Genomic DNA, 24,530 nt, shown 5'->3' with positions numbered 1-24,530 from the left:
TGTATTCCAGTCTCAATAGTCTGCTGTATTCCAGTCTCTATAGTCTGCTGTATTCCAGTCTCTGTAGTCTGCTGTATTCCTGTCTCTATAGTCTGCTGTATTCCAGTCTCTATACCCCGCCAGTCCTACAATCTAAGCTAGATGCCCTCAATCTCACACAAATCATCAAGGAACGCACCAGGTACAACCCTAACTCTGTAAACAAGGGCACCCTCATAGACGTCATCCTGACCAACTGGCCCTCCAAATACACCTCCGCTGTCTTCAACCAGGATCTCAGCGATCACTGCCTCATTGCCTGTATCCGCTACGGAGCCGCAGTCAAACGACCACCCCTCATCACTGTCAAACGCTCCCTAAAACACTTCTGTGAGCAGGCCTTTCTAATCGACCTGGCCCGGGTATCCTGGAAGGACATTGACCTCATCCCGTCAGTTGAGGATGCCTGGTCATTCTTTAAAAGTAACTTCCTCACCATTTTAGATAAGCATGCTCCGTTCAAAAAATGCAGAACTAAGAACAGATACAGCCCTTGGTTCACCCCAGACCTGACTGCCCTCGACCAGCACAAAAACATCCTGTGGCGGACTGCAATAGCATCGAATAGTCCCCGTGATATGCAACTGTTCAGGGAAGTCCGGAACCAATACACGCAGTCAGTCAGGAAAGCTAAGGCCAGCTTCTTCAGGCAGAAGTTTGCATCCTGTAGCTCCAACTCCAAAAAGTTCTGGGACACTGTGAAGTCCATGGAGAACAAGAGCACCTCCTCCCAGCTGCCCACTGCACTGAGGCTAGGTAACACGGTCACCACTGATAAATCCATGATTATCGAAAACTTCAATAAGCATTTCTCAACGGCTGGCCATGCCTTCCGCCTGGCTACTTCAACCTCGGCCAACAGCTCCGCCCCCCCCGCAGCTCCTCGCCCAAGCCTCTCCAGGTTCTCCTTTACCCAAATCCAGATAGCAGATGTTCTGAAAGAGCTGCAAAACCTGGACCCGTACAAATCAGCTGGGCTTGACAATCTGGACCCTCTATTTCTGAAACTATCTGCCACCATTGTCGCAACCCCTATTACCAGCCTGTTCAACCTCTCTTTCATCTCGTCTGAGATCCCCAAGGATTGGAAAGCTGCCGCAGTCATCCCCCTCTTCAAAGGGGGAGACACCCTGGACCCAAACTGTTACAGACCTATATCCATCCTGCCCTGCCTATCTAAGGTCTTCGAAAGCCAAGTCAACAAACAGGTCACTGACCATCTCGAATCCCACCGTACCTTCTCCGCTGTGCAATCTGGTTTCCGAGCCGGTCATGGGTGCACCTCAGCCACACTCAAGGTACTAAACGACATCATAACCGCCATCGATAAAAGACAGTACTGTGCAGCCGTCTTCATCGACCTCGCCAAGGCTTTCGACTCTGTCAATCACCATATTCTTATCGGCAGACTCAGTAGCCTCGGTTTTTCGGATGACTGCCTTGCCTGGTTCACCAATTACTTTGCAGACAGAGTTCAGTGTGTCAAATCGGAGGGCATGCTGTCCGGTCCTCTGGCAGTCTCTATGGGGGTGCCACAGGGTTCAATTCTCGGGCCGACTCTTTTCTCTGTGTATATCAATGATGTTGCTCTTGCTGCGGGCGATTCCCTGATCCACCTCTACGCAGACGACACCATTCTATATACTTTCGGCCCGTCTTTGGACACTGTGCTATCTAACCTCCAAACAAGCTTCAATGCCATACAACACTCCTTCCGTGGCCTCCAACTGCTCTTAAACGCTAGTAAAACCAAATGCATGCTTTTCAACCGGTCGCTGCCTGCACCTGCATGCCCGACTAGCATCACCACCCTGGATGGTTCCGACCTAGAATATGTGGACGTCTATAAGTACCTAGGTGTCTGGCTAGACTGCAAACTCTCCTTCCAGACTCATATCAAACATCTCCAATCGAAAATCAAATCAAGAGTCGGCTTTCTATTCCGCAACAAAGCCTCCTTCACTCAAGCCGCCAAGCTTACCCTAGTAAAACTGACTATCCTACCGATCCTCGACTTCGGCGATGTCATCTACAAAATGGCTTCCAACACTCTACTCAGCAAACTGGATGCAGTCTATCACAGTGCCATCCGTTTTGTCACTAAAGCACCTTATACTACCCACCACTGCGACTTGTATGCTCTAGTCGGCTGGCCCTCGCTACATATTCGTCGCCAGACCCACTGGCTCCAGGTCATCTACAAGTCTATGCTAGGTAAAGCTCCGCCTTATCTCAGCTCACTGGTCACGATGGCAACACCCATCCGTAGCACGCGCTCCAGCAGGTGTATCTCACTGATCATCCCTAAAGCCAACACCTCATTTGGCCGCCTTTCGTTCCAGTACTCTGCTGCCTGTGACTGGAACGAATTGCAAAAATCGCTGAAGTTGGAGACTTTCATCTCCCTCACCAACTTCAAACATCAGCTATCTGAGCAGCTAACCGATCGCTGCAGCTGTACATAGTCTATTGGTAAATAGCCCACCCTTTTCACCTACCTCATCCCCGTACTGTTTTTATTTATTTACTTTTCTGCTCTTCTGCACACCAATATCTCTACCTGTACATGACCATCTGATCTTTTATCACTCCAGTGTTAATCTGCAAAATTGTAATTATTTGCCTACCTCCTCATGCCTTTTGCACACATTGTATATAGACCCCCCCTTCGTTTTCTACTGTGTTATTGACTTGTTAATTGTTTACTCCATGTGTAACTCTTTGTTGTATGCTCACACTGCTATGCTTTATCTTGGCCAGGTCGCAGTTGCAAATGAGAACTTGTTCTCAACTAGCCTACCTGGTTAAATAAAGGTGAAATAAAAATAAAATAAAAAATAGTCTGCTGTATTCCAGTCTCTATAGTCTGCTGTATTCCATTCTCTATAGTCTGCTGTATTCCAGTCTCTATAGTCGGCTGTATTCCAGTCTCTGTAGTCTGCTGTATTCCAGTCTCTGTAGTCTGCTGTATTCCAGTCTCTATAGTCTGCTGTATTCCAGTCTCTGTAGTCTGCTGTATTCCACTCTCAATAGTCTGCTGTATTCCAGTCTCTATAGTCTGCTGTATTCCAGTCTCTGTAGTCTGCTGTATTCCAGTCTCTATAGTCTGCTGTATTCCAGTCTCTGTAGTCTGCTGTATTCCAGTCTCTATAGTCTGCTGTATTCCAGTCTCTATAGTCTGCTGTATTCCAGTCTCTATAGTCGGCTGTATTCCAGTCTCAATAGTCTGCTGTATTCCAGTCTCTGTAGTCTGCTGTATTCCAGTCTCTATAGTCAGCTGTATTCCAGTCTCTATAGTCTGCTGTATTCCAGTCTCTATAGTCGGCTGTATTCCAGTCTCTGTAGTCTGCTGTATTCCAGTCTCTGTAGTCTGCTGTATTCCAGTCTCTATAGTCTGCTGTATTCCAGTCTCTGTAGTCTGCTGTATTCCACTCTCAATAGTCTGCTGTATTCCAGTCTCTGTAGTCTGCTGTATTCCAGTCTCTATAGTCAGCTGTATTCCAGTCTCTATAGTCTGCTGTATTCCAGTCTCTATAGTCTGCTGTATTCCAGTCTCTATAGTCTGCTGTATTCCAGTCTCTGTAGTCTGCTGTACTCCAGTCTCTGTAGTCTGCTGTAATCCAGTCTCTGTAAATTGCTGTATTCCAGTCTCTATAGTCTGCTGTATTCCAGTCTCTATAGTCTGCTGTATTCCAGTCTCTGTAGTCTGCTGTATTCCAGTCTCTATAGTCTGCTGTATTCCAGTCTCTGTAGTCTGCTGTATTCCAGTCTCTATAGTCTGCTGTATTCCAGTCTCTATAGTCTGCTGTATTCCAGTCTCTATAGTCTGCTGTATTCCAGTCTCTGTAGTCTGCTGTATTCCAGTCTCTATAGTCTGCTGTATTCCAGTCTCTACAGTCTGTTGTATTCCAGTCTCTACAGTCTGTTGTATTCCAGTGGTAGCTATAGCAGGGGTGGGCACTTTAGGCACCCAACATGCCAAAAGAACGTTGCAAAACATTTTGTTACGTTACTAATGAACATGATGTAGGTGTATTGACTTGCAATGGTTAATCTAACCACTAGGTGGCAGTGAATGCTCATATTCTAATGCAGCGTTTCACTCGATCAAGACAGGATGGCAATAGTAACGCACACGCAGCTATGTGACTGTCTGATGTGATGGAAGGCTGCATTGCGCCAAACAGACCACAGTTCTGAAATGTCACGGGGTCAAAGGTGACGCAAACAGCATTCTGGGAGAAAAGGGGTCACTCCTTTTGTTATGACAGGTTCACTGACTCACTGTTACCGACCCCTCTCTCCCGTAACAATACCAGACAGACAGAAATGTTAATAATAAACCAAATAGATATGAAATATACCAACAACAAAAAGCATGCAGCCATCTGGGATATATAATCGCGTGGATCTATATATTCCACATGCGTTTCTGCTCCAGGGAAAATGACCTACAATCTAACAAAATAAAGGTTCCATATGAGTTTTTGAATATTTGATTTGTTATATTTTATAACTGTCCAATCCTCAAATCAGAATAAGATGTGATTCCATGACTAAACATGGTTCAGGATTGGTGGAATACTACTAGAGGTAGTTTGACAGTCCAATCCACACATCAGTCTCAGCATTTTGTATTCACATGTTACTGATGTCAACAAATCTGATCTGAAACTGAGCCAATTGTCTACCAGTGTTAAAGCAGCTCTCCCCATAGAGCAGACACGGCAGGCACAGGCAGTCGGTTAGAGGATGGGAGTTTTTGTCAGTCCCCACCCAATCTCTCCCTCCTTCCCCCTAGATTGTGGCACCTCTATTTAGACCACCACTCTGAATGGGAGAGGGGGTTTTGACAAAAGTTTCCATGGTGACAGTGCAATCTGTAAATCATGCTGCGGTAGACGTGTCTTCTCCTCCCCTCTGTCTCGCTCTCTCTTTCATTCCCCCTCTTTTCTCTCTCTCTCTCAAACATTCTCCCATCTCTGTCACATGCATACCTTTCTGAATCCACATCTCTCTACCTCTCTATCATCCATTTCTACATCACATTTCACCCCCTCCATTTTCCAGTCACTCTGACAGAGAGAAGGTGTGATGGGGAAGACAGAACGTTCACTTAACATTCAACTGACACTCAGTCAAACATGCCGCTTCATATTAAAAAAACAGAAAGGTGAGGTATTTTCCGTGCATGTTAGTAGGGCAGCATGTGCAGCTAGATGAAGAGGGAGGGCTGTGTCCCAAATGGCACCTGATTCCCTATATAGTGCACTGCTTCTGAACAGGGGGCGAGGCTCGGGTCAGAAGTAGTGCACTATATAAGGAAAACAATGCCATTTGGGACAAACCGGAGGAGCAGTGGGAGACTCGTTGAAGTACCTTCGGCATCCTTAGACATGTACAGGGATAGCTTGGTACCATAGGGGATCCGTATAGAATCTGAACCAGGGACCAGAACAAGGTTATGTAATACACACACACACTCCGGTACGACAGAACACACACATTCAGTAGTATTAACACCACCACCCCCAGAGCTGGAAAGATCAACGCTACAGGGATGTTAATGGTTATAGTAGTGTTCCAAGACTTGAGTTGACCAATAGAAAAGAGAAGAAGAACCAGGTAAAAGATGGCAGAATCTTAAAGGGTAACTCAAAAACTATCTTGTGGTATATTGCATCATCATAATGATGTGGCAGGTGACACATTGCTTCTTGAATGTCCAAGATCTTGAAAACTTTATTGCTGACATGCACAACATTTTGGAACTGTATCAACAATGGACTAATGAAACAAAATATATATATATTGTTTTTGAGTGGAGTTCCCCTTTAACCCCTCAAAGTGCCCTCTATACTGTACTACACTCTACCACCTCTAAAGCACAGTTCAGGTCCCATGATATATAATACACTCTACCCCTTCTAAAGCCCAGTTCAGGTCCCATGATATATACTACACTCTACCCCCTCTAAAGCCCAGTTCAGGTCCCATGATATATACTACACTCTACCCCCTCTAAAGCCCAGTTCAGGTCCCAGGCTATATACTACACCCTTCAGCCTCTAAAGCCCAGTTCAGGTCCCACACCCAACTCTCTATCCAGAGTAACACTAGCACTCTGGAGTACGTGTGCATACATATGATGTGTGTCACACACACTAACTACTGCAGTCCCCCAAAATGACACAGATGAAGTGTGCGTTTCCAATTGTGTTGTCATCCTATAACGTGATTGGTTGCTTGGTGAGGCTTACCGTCTCCGAGCGGCAATGGGAACACGGGCATCTCGTAGCCGGTGGGCGTCTGTGGGGAACTCTGGGAACTGGTGTCCCGGGAGCTGCAGTTGGAGGCAGAGTTGACCGGAGCGGACGACACAAAGTAGATGTCTGACTGATGGAGGGGATGGGGGGAGGTGAAGGGATTTAAAGAAAAAGTGGAGAAGGAGAAAGAGTGATAGAGGTAGAGAGAGATAGTGAAAGAGAAAGTGGGGAAAGATGAAGAGATATAGAGAAATAATGAGAGAGAGAGAGAGAGAGAGAGAGGTGTTGGTTAGTGAAATAATGCCATCACCTGTCTTAGGTTCTGAACAAACAGAGTAAAAACTCAAACAGACAACTAGGAAAAGCTCAAACCAAATGTATTCACCCACTGGGTCCAACAGCTGCAAAGACAAAGCATGATTACACAATCACATATATTTATAACCTCCTACTAGGCTGGGTCAACTCCTTACACATCTAGACATCCCTGTTGCTAGACAGGATTGTAATCATGGCCCTGCCTGATGCTAGAACGTTGGTGGGTGTGGAAGTGTATGTGTGTGAGATAGGATGGTAGTAGGAGGGTCGTTGGGGTGGGCCCTTCTGGCCCCCCTCCCAGAGGTCACTTCATCTGTTGACTTGACCTCGAGCTGAATTCCTCGCTGCTCCCTAGTTCCTCAGCTGGCCTGCCTTATCAGAGACAAACTATTACCCTTCACCTCCCTCCTTAGAAACATGTCTCATTCAGTAACTTTCCTTATCCACCCTTCAGTTCCTATCCACCCTTCAGTTCCTATCCACCCTTCAGTTCCTATCCACCCTTCAGTTTCTATCCACCCTTCAGTTCCTATCCACCCTTCAGTTCCTATCCCTTCAGTTCTTATCCACCCTTCAGTTCTTATCCACCCTTCAGTTCCTATCCACCCTTCAGTTCTTATCCACCCTTCAGTTCCTATCCACCCTTCAGTTCCTATCCACCCTTCAGTTCCTATCCACCCTTCAGTTTCTATCCACCCTTCAGTTCCTATCCACCCTTCAGTTCCTATGCACCCTTCAGTTCCTATCCACCCTTCAGTTCCTATCCACCCTTCAGTTCCTATCCACCCTTCAGTTTCTATCCACCCTTCAGTTCCTATCCACCCTTCAGTTCCTATCCACCCTTCAGTTCCAATCCACCCTTCAGTTCCTATCCACCCTTCAGTTCCTATCCACCCTTCAGTTCCTATCCACCCTTCAGTTCCTATCCACCCTTCAGTTCCTATCCACCCTTCAGTTCCTATCCCTACAGTTCCTATCCACCCTTCAGTTCCTATCCACCCTTCAGTTCTTATCCACCCTTCAGTTCCTATGCACTCTTCAGTTTCTATCCACCCTTCAGTTCCTATCCACCCTTCAGTTCCTATCCACCCTTCAGTTCCTATCCACCCTTCAGTTCCTATCCACCCTTCAGTTCTTATCCACCCTTCAGTTCTTATCCACCCTTCAGTTCCTATGCACCCTTCAGTTTCTATCCACCCTTCAGTTCCTATGCACCCTTCAGTTCCTATGCACCCTTCAGTTTCTATCCACCCTTCAGTTCCTATGCACCCTTCAGTTTCTATCCACCCTTCAGTTCTTATCCACCCTTCAGTTCCTATCCACCCTTCAGTTCCTATGCACCCTTCAGTTTCTATCCACCCTTCAGTTCCTATCCACCCTTCAGTTCCTATCCACCCTTCAGTTCCTATCCACCCTTCAGTTCCTATCCACCCTTCAGTTCCTATCCACCCTTCAGTTTCTATCCACCCTTCAGTTCCTATGCACCCTTCAGTTCCTATCCACCCTTCAGTTTCTATCCACCCTTCAGTTCCTATCCACCCTTCAGTTCCTATCCACCCTTCAGTTCCAATCCACCCTTCAGTTCCTATCCACCCTTCAGTTCCTATCCACCCTTCAGTTCCTATCCACCCTTCAGTTCCTATCCACCCTTCAGTTCCTATCCACCCTTCAGTTCCTATCCCTACAGTTCCTATCCACCCTTCAGTTCCTATCCACCCTTCAGTTCTTATCCACCCTTCAGTTCCTATGCACTCTTCAGTTTCTATCCACCCTTCAGTTCCTATCCACCCTTCAGTTCCTATCCACCCTTCAGTTCCTATCCACCCTTCAGTTCCTATCCACCCTTCAGTTCCTATCCACCCTTCAGTTCCTATCCACCCTTCAGTTCTTATCCACCCTTCAGTTCCTATCCACCCTTCAGTTCTTATCCACCCTTCAGTTCCTATGCACCCTTCAGTTTCTATCCACCCTTCAGTTCCTATGCACCCTTCAGTTCCTATGCACCCTTCAGTTTCTATCCACCCTTCAGTTCCTATGCACCCTTCAGTTTCTATCCACCCTTCAGTTCTTATCCACCCTTCAGTTCCTATCCACCCTTCAGTTCCTATGCACCCTTCAGTTTCTATCCACCCTTCAGTTCCTATCCACCCTTCAGTTCCTATCCCTTCAGTTCCTATCCCTTCAGTTCCTATCCACCCTTCAGTTCCTATCCACCCTTCAGTTCCTATCCACCCTTCAGTTTCTATCCACCCTTCAGTTCCTATCCACCCTTCAGTTCCTATCCACCCTTCAGTTCCTATCCACCCTTCAGTTCCTATCCACCCTTCAGTTCCTATCCACCCTTCAGTTCCTATCCACCCTTCAGTTTCTATTCACCCTTCAGTTCCTATCCACCCTTCAGTTCCTATCCACCCTTCAGTTCCTATCCACCCTTCATTGACCCCAACATACACATTCCTTATACATGTAAAGTCATCAATAAGTTCTAGTATGGTAACATGTATCAGTCTATTTCAAGCTAGAATCCAACACCTGCTACAAGATGATGAGGTAGTGTTTCATATTGTTGAATGGTACAGTCTGCATGTGCCCTTCTGTTGTGTATGAGGTGTGTGTTTGATAGTGTGTATGTGTGGTCCCTCCGGGATAATAAACTGATTGAAATAAGATTGCTGAGAACACACACACACACACACACACACACACACACACATGCTCACAAACGGACACGCTCATGAACGCTCGTGAACGCATGCACACACGTGCGCACACGCACACACACACACACGTGCGCACGTACACACTTTCTCTCTCTCTTTTGTGTTGTGTAGGAAAAGCGGTTTATAACTCAGATTCATTACCATCATGATTGGACACTTCCACCTGTCAATCAAACTCACCCTGGAGGCAGTCAGCTGGAGCTCTGGCACGACAGCTGTGTAGACCAGGTTACCGTTGACAACCAGCCGGATCTCAATGGAGTCAGTGGTAAAGGCCAAGATGTAGGGAAACGCACACACTAACACAACAACAACTTCCTGTTATTGAATAAAGAATTAACATCCCGTGTGCTGACATAGCATCAGAAAAAGTGCATTTACAGGCAGAACGGAGAATCAACAGTAATAATGAGTGCATGACTATGAAGTCATTCTGATTCCAAAGCACAGCATCAACCTTCTGAAGAACACCTGGCTGAATGGAGCTGATAGATTCGGATAGATGGTTTGGATAGATAATGTCCTAATAAATGAATCCTAAGGGTAAAATGAGTTTGTCAAAGCAGCATGACAGTACAAACATACACATACTAACATAAGAGAAACTGTAGCTTGTGTGATGTATCTTTAGCCAGCCATTCTCTGCTTTCATCATCAGAAACAAACACAGACTCCAACAGACAAACACTCTGGACGACCTAGCCTGGGTGGCCACCCGCTGCATGTTACCATGGTGACGGGGCTCAGGCCAGGGCCGGAGGCTGGGCTGACCAAGGGAGGGAGCGGGGTGTGGGCAGGGGTAGGGTGGGGCTGCTGGTTGCTATGGTTACCAGTGCTACTCACCGATGGCGTTGGGCATCTGGTTCCAGCTGAAGTGTAAGTCAGAGGCGTTAGACTGGATCATAGGGGTGGACCCATTGAACGGACACACCTTCTTATAGGAACAGATATCTGGGGAACATATCAGATATACAGTATCAGAACGGATATAATAGTGACTCGATATGCCTTTATACCATGTCATTGTTAAGTCATGACAGGAACAAGTATCTGCACAGAAAGACGAGTTTAGAAACATAAGTCTAAATATAGAAACACAGTCGTTAACCTTGTATATATAGGAACCTTGTATATATAGGAACCTTGTATATGTAGGAACCCTGTATATGTAGGAACCTTGTATATATAGGAACCTTGTATATATAGGAACCTTGTATATATAGGAACCTTGTATATATAGGAACCTTGTATATATAGGAACCTTGTATATATAGGAACCTTGTATATATAGGAACCTTGTATATATAGGAACCTTGTATATATAGGAACCTTGTATATATAGGAACCTTGTATATGTAGGAACCTTGTATATATGGGAACCTTGTATATATAGGAACCTTGTATATATAGGAACCTTGTATATATAGGAACCTTGTATATATAGGAACCTTGTATATATAGGAACCTTGTATATATGGGAACCTTGTATATATGGGAACCTTGTATATATAGGAACCTTGTATATATAGGAACCTTGTATATATAGGAACCTTGTATATATAGGAACCTTGTATATATAGGAACCTTGTATATATAGGAACCTTGTATATATAGGAACCTTGTATATATAGGAACCTTGTATATATAGGAACCTTGTATATATAGGAACCTTGTATATATGGGAACCTTGTATATATAGGAACCTTGTATATATAGGAACCTTGTATATATAGGAACCTTGTATATGTAGGAACCTTGTATATATGGGAACCTTGTATATATAGGAACCTTGTATATATAGGAAACTTGTATATATAGGAACCTTGTATATATAGGAACCTTGTATATATAGGAACCTTGTATATATGGGAACCTTGTATATATGGGTGTTGAGGACAATGTATAATATATATTCAAACGTTACTACACCCTCAGAAATAAAGGTTTAGACTTGATCCTAAAGGAGTACAGCCGCTGGTCCCTGGGGTGGAATCTCACTGTAAGGAATCTCCTTTGTACTTTTAGTTATAGGTGCATAATTGTACCCCAGTTCATACCTCAGAGAGTACCTTCCTCCAGTACCTTGCCTTTATATCGTAACACTACAGTGACAAAGCAATATGTTCTCTATAAGTGACAAACATGTACTTCTGATAGACCACTTAAACTGGTATAACACTTTTACTCATGAGTGGCCAAAAATAACTAATGAATGCCACAACCCCACTAAGCCATGCCTCCAATATAATTTCCCAGTGTGCCTTGCCTTTGAGGTTACCAACCATGACTGTATGTGTTTGTGACAGATACATGGTTGTTGAATTCGTTCATTTTCATTCCTGTGGCCTTCACCAAGTGAATTCCAAGGTGTATGTTATCATTATAATTAAACTCTTCATAAGGCCTTATTTTGAGGGGTAGTTTTACCCTAATACAGCCTACAAGTATTAGGGTAAAATATGGGGTACAAAAATGTACCATTATACTATTTATTCGCACATGTACCCTTAAAGCTACCGAACAGTACCATGTGATGTCATTATGTGCACCTCTGAAGGTACATTATATGTATTGTTATATTATTTTATAACCCAACTAACAATACCGTACCTTTATTTTCTAACAGTGTAGAAATACCCCAGATAAATGGAGACTCACAATTGTAACACAACAAAAGACCAGCCTCCCCATCCTCGTACACATCGATGGCTGCCACAAAGTTGACCTGTGTGCACATGGCAGAGAAGAGCACTGTATTGAATTTATTCTACTCAATTGTCATTCATTGGCCCATCTTTAACTGTTCTCCTCTAAACTGTAACTATTCCCCTTCATTGTTGAGCTCTCTCCTCCGTCAACCAACCAGGTAAGTGGAAGTCAATGTAAATAACAACATAAATCATATTGTTAGGAGGTCTCACCCGGTTGGCGTCTACATGGTGTAGCCTGTATGCGTCCCCAGTGCTCTCGTTGATCAGGTCAAACTGGTGTTTGTAGGCCACACAGATCATGTTGTCGTTCTCTCCTGTAGGACCGTCCACTAGGGCCATGACTACTGGAGGGTCACACAGACAGATCTCCTAGGGGAGTGGGGGGTCAGATCAGGTGTATGGGCCTCACACAGGTGTGTGTGTGTGTGTGTGTGTGTGTGTGTGTGTGTGTGTGTGTGTGTGTGTGTGTGTGTGTGTGTGTGTGTGTGTGTGTGTGTGTGTGTGTGTGTGTGTGTGTGTGTGTGTGTGTGTGTGTGAATGCATGCCTGTGTGAGCCTGTATGAGCCTCTCCTCATTCACTAGCTCCCTTAGCTGTGGTGAAATGCTGACCTTCTAATGCTCAATGGAATAGCTCAAGAAGTTCTACAACTGCACCGCCGAGAGCATCTTAACTGGCTGCATCACCGCTTGGTATGGCAAAGGTACCGCCCTTGACCACAAAGCTCTACAGAGGGTGGTGCGGACAGCCCAGTACATCACTGGGGCCGAACTCCCTGCCATCCAGGACCTTTGACTCCAGCCACCCAAAGACTCCAGCCACCCAAGCCATAGACTGTTCACTCTGTTACCTTCCAGCAAACGGTTCCGGAGCATCGGCTCTCAGACCAACAGGCTCCAAGACAGCTTCTACCCACAAGCCATAAGACTGTTAAATAACCAGACTGCTAAACAGCTTAAATATTCAATTAACGGTACCTGAACTATCTGCACTGACCCTATGCACATTCACTAGACTATACACACCATATACACACTCACTAGACTTTACACATCATATACACACTCACTAGACTATACACACCATATACACATTCACTAGACTATACACACCATATACACACTCACTAGACTATACACACCATATACACACCATATACACACTCACTAGACTATACACATCATATACACACTCACTAGACTATACACACCATATACACACTCACTAGACTATACACACCATATACACACTCACTAGACTATACACACCATATACACACTCACTAGACTATACACACCATATACACACCATATACACACTCACTAGACTATACACACCATATACACATTCACTAGACTATACACACCATATACACACTCACTAGACTATACACACCATATACACACTCACTAGACTATACACACCATATACACACTCACTAGACTATACACACCATATACACACCATATACACACACTCACTAGACTTTACACACCATATACACATTCACTAGACTATACACATCATATACACATTCACTAGACTATACACACCATATACACACCATATACACATTCACTAGACTATACACACCATATACACACCATATACACATTCACTAGACTATACACACCATATACACATTCACTAGACTATACACACCATATACACACTCACTAGACTATACACACCATATACACACCATATACACATTCACTAGACTATACACACCATATACACACCATATACACATTCACTAGACTATACACATCATATACACACCATATACACATTCACTAGACTATACACACCATATACACATTCACTAGACTATACACACCATATACACACTCACTAGACTATACACACCATATACACACTCACTAGACTATACACACCATATACACACCATATACACACTCACTAGACTATACACACCATATACACACTCACTAGACTATACACACCATATACACACTCACTAGACTATACACACCATATACACACTCATTAGACTATACACTCCATATACACACTCACACACACTACATTGACACTACCACACAAAACTCCCACACATAACACACACATAAATAACAACACAAACACATACACATTACACACACACACTTTTACACATCATTTTCTGCTGCTACTCTATTCCTTATTTAACTTTTAATATTATCTATTATGATGCCTAGTCACTTTACCCTGCCTACCTGTACATATCTACCTCAAATACCTTATTATTATCTATCCTGATGCCTAGTCACTTTACCCTGCCTACCTGTACATATCTACCTCAAATACCTTATTATTATCTATCCTGATGCCTGGTCACTTTACCCTGCCTACCTGTACACATCTACCTCAAATACCTTATTACTATCTATCCTGATGCCTGGTCACTTTACCCTGCCTTCATGTACATATCTACCTCAAATACCTTATTATTATCTATCCTGATGCCTGGTCACTTTACCCTGCCTACCTGTACACATCTACCTCAAATACCTTATTACTATCTATCCTGATGCCTGGTCACTTTACCCTGCCTTCATGTACATATCTACCTCAAATACCTTATTATTATCTATCCTGATGCCTGGTCACTTTACCCTGCCTTCATGTACATATCTACCTCAAAAAGCTCATATGCCTGCACATTGATCTGGTACTCCCTGTTTATACAGTAACTCCACATTGATCTGGTACTGGTACTCCCTGTATATAGCTCCACATTGATCTGGTACTGGTACTCCCTGCATATAGCTCCACATTGATCTGGTACTGGTACTCCCTGTATATAGCTCCACATTGATCTGGTACTGGTACTCCCTGTATATAGCTCCACATTGATCTGGTACTGGTACTCCCTGTATATAGCTCCACATTGATCTGGTACTGGTACTCCCTGTATATAGCTCCACATTGATCTGGTACTGGTACTCCCTGTATATAGCTCCACATTGATATGGTACTGGTACTCCCTGTATATAGCTCCACATTGATCTGGTACTGGTACTCCCTGTATATAGCTCCACATTGATCTGGTACTGGTTACTCCCTGTATATAGCTCCACATTGATCTGGTACTGGTACTCCCTGCATATAGCTCCACATTGATCTGGTACTGGTACTCCCTGTATATAGCTCCACATTGATCTGGTACTGGTACTCCCTGTATATAGCTCCACATTGATCTGGTACTGGTACTCCCTGTATATAGCTCCACATTGATCTGGTACTGGTACTCCCTGTATATAGCTCCACATTGATCTGGTACTGGTACTCCCTGTATATAGCTCCACATTGATCTGGTACTGGTACTCCCTGTATATAGCTCCACATTGATATGGTACTGGTACTCCCTGTATATAGCTCCACATTGATCTGGTACTGGTTACTCCCTGTATATAGCTCCACATTGATCTGGTACTCCCTGTATATAGCTCCACATTGATCTGGTACTGGTACTCCCTGTATATAGCTCCACATTGACCTGGTACTCCCTGTATATAGCTCCACATTGATCTGGTACTCCCTGTATATAGCTCCACATTGATATGGTACTGGTAGTCCCTGTATATAGCTCCACATTGATCTGGTACTGGTACTCCCTGTATATAGCTCCACATTGATCTGGTACTCCCTGTATATAGCTCCACATTGATCTGGTACTCCCTGTATATAGCTCCACATTGATCTGGTACTCCCTGTATATAGCTCCACATTGATCTGGTACTCCCTGTATATAGCTCCACATTGATCTGGTACTCCCTGTATATAGCTCCACATTGATATGGTACTGGTAGTCCCTGTATATAGCCCCACATTGATCTGGTACTCCCTGTATATAGCTCCACATTGATCTGGTACTCCCTGTATATAGCTCCACATTGATATGGTACTCCCTGTATATAGCTCCACATTGATCTGGTACTGGTACTCCCTGTATATAGCTCCACATTGATCTGGTACTGGTACTCCCTGTATATAGCTCCACATTGATCTGGTACTCCCTGTATATAGCTCCACATTGATCTGGTACTCCCTGTATATAGCTCCACATTGATCTGGTACTCCCTGTATATAGCTCCACATTGATCTGGTACTGGTTACTCCCTGTATATAGCTCCACATTGATCTGGTGCTGGTACTCCCTGTATATAGCTCCACATTGATCTGGTACTGGTACTCCCTGTATATAGCTCCACATTGATCTGGTACTGGTACTCCCTGTATATAGCTCCACATTGATCTGGTACTGGTACTCCCTGTATATAGCTCCACATTGATCTGGTACTGGTACTCCCTGTATATAGCTCCACATTGATCTGGTACTGGTACTCCCTGTATAAAGCTCCACATTGATCTGGTACTGGTACTCCCTGTATATAGCTCCACATTGATCTGGTACTGGTACTCCCTGTATATAGCTCCACATTGATCTGGTACTCCCTGTATATAGCTCCACATTGATCTGGTACTGGTACTCCCTGTATATAGCTCCACATTGATCTGGTACTGGTACTCCCTGTATATAGCTCCACATTGATCTGGTACTCCCTGTATATAGCTCCACATTGATCTGGTACTCCCTGTATATAGCTCCACATTGATCTGGTACTCCCTGTATATAGCTCCACATTGATCTGGTACTGGTACTCCCTGTATATAGCTCCACATTGATCTGGTACTGGTACTCCCTGTATATAGCTCCACATTGATCTGGTACTGGTACTCCCTGTATATAGCTCCACATTGATCTGGTACTGGTACTCCCTGTATAAAGCTCCACATTGATCTGGTACTGGTACTCCCTGTATATAGCTCCACATTGATCTGGTACTGGTACTTCCTGTATATAGCTCCACATTGATCTGGTACTGGTACTCCCTGTATATAGCTCCACATTGATCTGGTACTGGTACTCCCTGTATATAGCTCCACATTGATCTGGTACTGGTACTCCCTGTATATAGCTCCACATTGATCTGGTACTGGTACTCCCTGTATATAGCTCCACATTGATCTGGTACTGGTACTCCCTGTATATAGCTCCACATTGATCTGGTACTGGTACTCCCTGTATATAGCTCCACATTGATCTGGTACTGGTACTCCCTGTATATAGCTCCACATTGATCTGGTACTGTACTCCCTGTATATAGCTCCACATTGATCTGGTACTGGTACTCCCTGTATATAGCTCCACATTGATCTGGTACTGGTACTCCCTGTATACAGCTCCACATTGATCTGGTACTGGTACTCCCTGTATATAGCTCCACATTGATCTGGTACTGGTACTCCCTGTATACAGCTCCACATTGATCTGGTACTGGTACTCCCTGTATATAGCTCCACATTGATCTGGTACTGGTACTCCCTGTATATAGCTCCACATTGATCTGGTACTGGTACTCCCTGTATATAGCTCCACATTGATCTGGTACTGGTACTCCCTGTATATAGCTCCACATTGATCTGGTACTGGTACTTCCCTGTATATAGCTCCACATTGATCTGGTACTGGTACTCCCTGTATATAGCTCCACATTGATCTGATACTCCCTGTATATAGCTGCACATTGATCTGGTACTGGTACTCCCTGTATATAGCTCCACATTGATCTGGTACTCCCTGTATATAGCTCCACATTGATCTGGTACTGGTACTCCCTGTATATAGCTCCACATTGATCTGGTACTGGTACTCCCTGTATATAGCTCCACATTGATCTGATACTGGTACTCCCTGTATATAGCTCCACATTGATCTGGTACTGGTACTCCCTGTATATAGCTCCACATTGATCTGGTACTGGTACTCCCTGTATATAGCTCCACATTGATCTGGTACTGGTACTCCCTGTATATAGCTCCACATTGATCTGGTACTGGTACTCCCTGTATATAGCTCCACATTGATCTGGTACTGGTTACTCCCTGTATATAGCTCCACATTGATCTGGTACTGGTACTCCCTGTATATAGCTCCACATTGATCTGGTACTCCCTGTATATAGCTCCACATTGATCTGGTACTGGTACTCCCTGTATATAGCTCCACATTGATCTGGTACTGGTACTCCCTGTATATAGCTCCACATTGATCTGATACTGGTACTCCCTGTATATAGCTCCACATTGATCTGGTACTGGTACTCCCTGTATATAGCTCCACATTGATCTGGTACTGGTACTCCCTGTATATAGCTCCACATTGATCTGGTACTGGTACTCCCTGTATATAGCTCCACATTGATCTGGTACTGGTACTCCCTGTATATAGCTCCACATTGATCTGGTACTGGTACTCCCTGTATATAGCTCCACATTGATCTGATACTCCCTGTATATAGCTCCACATTGATCTGGTACTCCCTGTATATAGCTCCACATTGATCTGGTACTGGTACTCCCTGTATATAGCTCCATTCTTGTGTATTTTATTTAAATCCTTCTTGTGTTACAATTTTCTTTTCGTTGGGAAAGGTTCGTAAGTAAGCATTTCACGGTAAAGTTTACACCAGTTGTGTTTGGCGCATGTGACAAATAAAATTAGATTGTATTTTACTTGGAAGGTATACTGAGTATTGACTTGTTGAACTCATTCAATAATTCCCCCAAAGAATGTGTAAGTGTTGTGTGTGTTTCTGTGTGCGATTAAACTGCGCGAGTCTGTATGTGTCCACTTGTGTGTACAGTTTCTCTCACCCGTATGTACTGGAACTGGTCCACGGGCGAGTGGGTTGCAGCAGCGAGGGGGCCTAGGCCGTCGAGGCGGGGCTGTTTCCTGGTGATGAGGAGGAGCTTATTCCTGATGGCCGCCACGATCCTCAACTCTGACCCATGGTGAGTGTTGATGGAGTATAGGTGACACCCTGGGACAGAGAGGAAGGGGGAGGTGGAGAGAGTGGAAGAGAAAAGGCAGAGGAGAAGAGGAGAGAGAGAGGATAAAGGTGTGTGAGAGAGAAAAAGAGAGGGGAAGAATATGTTTGAGTGGTTAGCTACAGTATGCAATAAGAGCAATGGAATTATTACTACTATTACTATTATTACTATTATTATTATTACCATTACTGTTATTACTATTACTATTATTATTACTGTTATTACTATTATTTATATTACTCTGAGCAAATGATTACTATTATTACTATGACCCTCTGCTACCCTCCCTCTGCTATCCCCTCTGCTACCCTCCCTCCTCCCTCTGCTATCCCTCCTTCTGCTATCCCTCCCTCTGCTACCCCTCCCTCTGCTATCTCCTCTGCTATCCCTCCCTCTGCTATCCCTCCCTCTGCTACCCCTCCCTCTGCTATCCCCTCTGCTATCCCTCCCTCTGCTATCCTTCCCTCTGCTATCCCTCCTTCTGCTATCCCTCCCTCTGCTACCCTCCCTCTGCTATCCCCTCTGCTACCCTCCCTCTGCTATCCCCTCTGCTACCCTCCCTCTGCTATCCCTCCCTTTGCTATCCCTCCCTCTGCTATCCCTCCTCTGCTATCCCTCCCTCTGCTATCCCTCCCTCTGCTATCCCCTCTGCTACCCTCCCTCTGCTATCCCTCCCTCTGCTATCCCTCCCTCTGCTATCCCTCCCTCTGCTATCCCCTCTGCTACCCTCCCTCTGCTATCCCCTCTGCTACCCTCCCTCTGCTATCCCTCCCTTTGCTATCCCTCCTTCTGCTATCCCTCCCTCTGCTACCCCTCCCTCTGCTATCCCTCCCTTTGCTATCCCTCCCTCTGCTATCCCTCCCTCTGCTACCCTCCCTCTGCTATCCCCTCTGCTACCCTCCCTCTGCTATCCCTCCCTTTGCTATCCCTCCCTCTGCTACCCCTCCCTCTGCTATCCCTCCCTCTGCTACCCCTCCCTCTGCTATCCCTCCCTCTGCTATCCCTCCTTCTGCTATCCCTCACTCTGCTATCCCTCCCTCTGCTATCCCTCCCTCTGCTACCCCTCCCTCTGCTACCCTCCCTCTGCTATCCCCTCTGCTATCCCTCCCTCTGCTATCCCTCCCTCTGCTATCCCTCCTTCTGCTATCCCTCCTTCTGCTATCCCTCCCTCTGCTACCCCTCCCTCTGCTATCCCTCCCTCTGCTATCCCTCCCTCTGCTACCCCTCCCTCTGCTATCCCTCCCTCTGCTATCCCCTCTGCTACCCCTCCCTCTGCTATCCCTCCTTCTGCTATCCCTCCTTCTGCTATCCCTCCCTCTGCTACCCCTCCCTCTGCTATCCCTCCCTCTGCTATCCCTCCCTCTGCTACCCCTCCCTCTGCTATCCCTCCTCTGCTATCCCCTCTGCTACCCCTCCCTCTGCTACCCCTCCTTCTGCTACCCCTCCCTCTGCTACCCCTCCCTCTGCTATCCCTCCCTCTGCTATCCCTCCCTCTGCTACCCCTCCCTCTGCTATCCCTCCTTCTGCTACCCCTCCCTCTGCTACCCCTCCCTCTGCTATCCCTCCTTCTGCTACCCCTCCCTCTGCTACCCCTCCCTCTGCTACCCTCCCTCTGCTATCCCTCCTTCTGCTACCCCTCCCTCTGCTACCCCTCCCTCTGCTACCCTCCCTCTGCTATCCCTCCCTCTGCCATCCCTCCCTCTGCCATCCCTCCCTCTGCCACCCCCTCTCTGCTATCCCTCCCTCTGCTACCCTCCCTCTGCTATCCCTCCCTCTGCCATCCCTCCCTCTGCCATCCCCTCTGCTATCCCTCCCTCTGCCATCCCTCCCTCTGCTATCCCTCCCTCTGCCATCCCTCCCTCTGCTATCCCTCCCTCTGCCATCCCTCCCTCTGCCATCCCTCCCTCTGATATCCTTCCCTCTGCTATCCCTCCCTCTGCTACCCTCCCTCTGCCATCCCTCCCTCTCCTATCCCTCCCTCTGCCATCCTTCCCTCTGCTATCCCTCCCTCTGCCATCCCTCCCTCTGCCGTCCTTCCCTCTCCTATCCCTCCCTCTGCCATCCCTCCCTCTGCCATCCTTCCCTCTGCCATCCCTCCCTCTGCCATCCCTCCCTCTGCCATCCTTCCCTCTGCCATCCTTCCCTCTGCCATCCTTCCCTCTGCCATCCCTCCCTCTGCCATCCTTCCCTCTGCCATCCCTCCCTCTGCCATCCTTCCCTCTGCCATCCCTCCCTCTGCCATCCTTCCCTCTGCCATCCCTCCCTCTGCCATCCCTCCCTCTGCCATCCCTCCCTCTGCCATCCTTCCCTCTGCCATCCCTCCCTCTGCCATCCTTCCCTCTGCCATCCTTTCCTCTGCCATCCTTCCCTCTGCCATCCCTCCCTCTGCCATCCTTCCCTCTGCCATCCCTCCCTCTGCCATCCCTCCCTCTGCCATCCCTCCCTCTGCCATCCCACCCTCTGCTATCCCTCCCTCTGCTATCCTCCCTCTGCCATCCCTCCCTCTGCCATCCTTCCCTCTGCCATCCCTCCCTCTGCCATCCCTCCCTCTGCCATCCCTCCCTCTGCCATCCCACCCTCTGTTACTCCCCTCTGCTACAGAGAGGGTTTCAAGTGACACTATACTTGCACACAGAGTTAGTCTATGCAACTTATTATGACTTGTTAAACAAATCTTTACTCCTGAACTTATTTAGGCTTGTCATAACAAAGGATAGAATACTTATTGACTCAAGGCATTGCAGATTTTCAGTTTAATGAATTTGTAAAAATGTCTAAAAACATAATTCCACTTTGACATTATGGGGTATTGTGTGTAGGGCGGTGACACAAAATCATAATTGAATCCATTTTAAATTAAGGTTGTAAAAACAAAATGTGGAAAACGTCAAGGACAGTGAATACTGTCTGAAGGTCCTGTATGTTCCTATATAGAACAGTTTGTCCAACTAGCTTAGCTGACATGTGAATACTGTCTGAAGGTCCTGTATGTTCCTATATAGAGCAGTTTGTCCAACTAGCTTAGCTGACATGTGAATACTGTCTGAAGGTCCTGTATGTTCCTATATAGAACAGTTTGTCCAACTAGCTTAGCTGACATGTGAATACTGTCTGAAGGTCCTGTATGTTCCTATATAGAGCAGTTTGTCCAACTAGCTTAGCTGACATGTGAATACTGTCTGAAGGTCCTGTATGTTCCTATATAGAACAGTTTGTCCAACTAGCTTAGCTGTCATGTGAATACTGTCTGAAGGTCCTGTATGTTCCTATATAGAGCTGTTTGTCCAACTAGCTTAGCTGTCATGTGAATACTGTCTGAAGGTCCTGTATGTTTCTATATAGAACAGTTTGTCCAACTAGCTTAGCTGACATGTGAATACTGTCTGAAGGTCCTGTATGTTCCTATATAGAACAGTTTGTCCAACTAGCTTAGCTGACATGTGAATACTGTCTGAAGGTCCTGTATGTTCCTATATAGAACAGTTTGTCCAACTAGCTTAGCTGACATGTGAATACTGTCTGAAGGTCCTGTATGTTCCTATATAGAACAGTTTGTCCAACTAGCTTAGCTGGCATGTGAATACTGTCTGAAGGTCCTGTATGTTCCAATATAGAGCAGTTTGTCCAACTAGCTTAGCTGGCATGTGTGCTGGCAAGGTTGCTAGACTTTACAAAATACAAACATTGCTTGAATTCTTGGGTTATGATACCAGTGTGGCAGTTGTAATAAGGCATAAATGTTCTTAAAGAATCAATGTGCATCATTAATTAAAATGACAATTTAACAGATAAAGAGATTATGCTTCGATATCGTTTTTTTCTTCTTTTCACGTAGAATTAGGCATAATGATTATGCCTCTAGATTGCAGGAACAAGTTGTTTCAGATGTTTGAAAAATTCTCAGATGGACCACCTCCACCCGATCCTCACATACTTTGTGCCCCCTCCAAAAGAATGGGTGCATGACACCCCTGTGTGTGTGTGTGTGTGTGTGTGTGGTGTGTGTGTGTGTGTGTGTGTGTGGTGTGTGTGTGTGTGTGTGTGTGTGTGTGTGTGTGTGTGAACCTTTGGTCTTTTCCAGTTTGTTCTCTCGACTGTCACACTTGGTGCGAACCAGCTGCCTCTCCTCCAAGCCTCTCTTCAGCATGCTCAGTCTGAACACATAGAGACGCGCATCCTTCCCTGGGAAACAACACAACAAAACATCCTCATTGAAGCTAATCTGGGGTTTGTGTTTCAGCCCAAAAGTAGCCCTGAGATATAAAACGAAGGATAGCGATTGAGAAATGTAACCAGCTTCAAATGAATAAACACAGCTGTGGCCTGACAGACCATGAAATCAAAATGTTACATATGCAAATATTCCAGATTGGACATTGAATACATTTTTGTAAATGTTGTTCTGTTTTCCATGTTTCTGTAATAGTCTTCCACTGTAGGTAACCTGTAGTCTGTAATCCACCCACAAACCACCTGTGTTCTGACACATGTAGCATGTTAAAGGCCAAATGGAGCTGTTTTTATTTCAATATCACATTATTTCTGGGTACCTTAATGTAATAGACTTTTAGCAAGATTTTGCTAAGACTGTCTGGAAAAGTCTGAGTAGGGAGGGGGAAACTGAGATCTAGCTGTTATTGGCCGAGAGGTTTGGAACTCACTTTGTTATTGGTCTATTAACCAATTTACTGCATGGTGATGTCACAATGGAACGCCGACTCTCCCACATATGCAAACCAACCAGCAACTATCAGGAAATAGCACTGATAAAAAAATCATACTTTTCCAGTGATAGTTTCAATATAATATAAAACACATGAAAATCTGTATTTATTTTTTACTGCATTGGTCCTTTAACAGAAAGCAATCTTGGAATATTGTGACAACATGTTGTGTGAGATTAAAATAGGCTTAACTAAATCTCTATGGAATCCAAACACTGGTAGCAGCTAATTTAAAGAGATGCTCTGTCACAATTTAGTGAGTTCTGTCTATTACTATTATGGTGCATGAATTAGAATGTATGAAGATACAAGACTAGCATGTGTGATTGGTGCTATATGTCATCTGAAATGGAATTTCTTGCAAAAGGTTCATTCAAATTCAAAAAGCTGCATTGGCATGACCATTTCTTCTGTTCTGTCTGTCTATGTGACTGTCTACGTGTGTGTGTGTCTGTTTCTCTCTTTCACTTGCTTCCTTCATATTTGTCTCTCTCTCTGTCTTCTTTCCCTCTCTCTCACTCTGTCTGTTCTTTCTCCCTCTCTCTGTGTCTTTCTCCCTCTCTCTGTGTTCTTTCTCCCTCTCTCTGTGTTCTTTCTCCTCTCTCTCTGTGTTCTTTCTCCCTCTCTCTGTGTTCTTTCTCCCCTCTCTCTGTGTTCTTTCTCCCTCTCTCTCTGTGTTCTTTCTCCCTCTCTCTGTGTTCTTTCTCCCTCTCTCTGTGTTCTTCTCCCTCTCTCTGTGTTCTTTCTCCCTCTCTCTCTGTGTTCTTTCTCCCTCTCTCTCTGTGTTCTTTCTCCCTCTCTCTCTGTGTTCTTTCTCCCTCTCTCTCTGTGTTCTTTCTCCCTCTCTCTGTGTT

The 24,530-nt window shown here is 45.3% G+C and overlaps 1 protein-coding gene across 1 annotated transcript in view; it reads right to left on the bottom strand.

Annotated features, from left to right (window-relative positions):
- The window catches only part of garnl3 (GTPase activating Rap/RanGAP domain like 3), a 174,666-nt gene that overhangs the window by 18,908 nt on the left and 131,228 nt on the right, over positions 1-24,530 (bottom strand). The window contains exons 22-28 of the mRNA XM_031802695.1: positions 23,018-23,155; positions 18,776-18,942; positions 12,265-12,423; positions 12,002-12,068; positions 10,187-10,294; positions 9,524-9,642; positions 6,300-6,435 (exon numbers count right to left, since the gene is read on the bottom strand). Coding sequence (XP_031658555.1) covers positions 6,300-6,435; positions 9,524-9,642; positions 10,187-10,294; positions 12,002-12,068; positions 12,265-12,423; positions 18,776-18,942; positions 23,018-23,155 — 894 coding nt within the window. The remainder of the gene's footprint in view (positions 1-6,299; positions 6,436-9,523; positions 9,643-10,186; positions 10,295-12,001; positions 12,069-12,264; positions 12,424-18,775; positions 18,943-23,017; positions 23,156-24,530) is intronic.

The sequence above is a fragment of the Oncorhynchus kisutch genome, linkage group LG23, assembly GCF_002021735.2.
Source record: "Oncorhynchus kisutch isolate 150728-3 linkage group LG23, Okis_V2, whole genome shotgun sequence".
Lineage (NCBI taxonomy): Eukaryota > Metazoa > Chordata > Actinopteri > Salmoniformes > Salmonidae > Oncorhynchus > Oncorhynchus kisutch.
The sequence above is the reverse complement of the archived record's forward strand: the minus strand, read 5'-3'. Positions and strand labels throughout refer to the sequence as shown.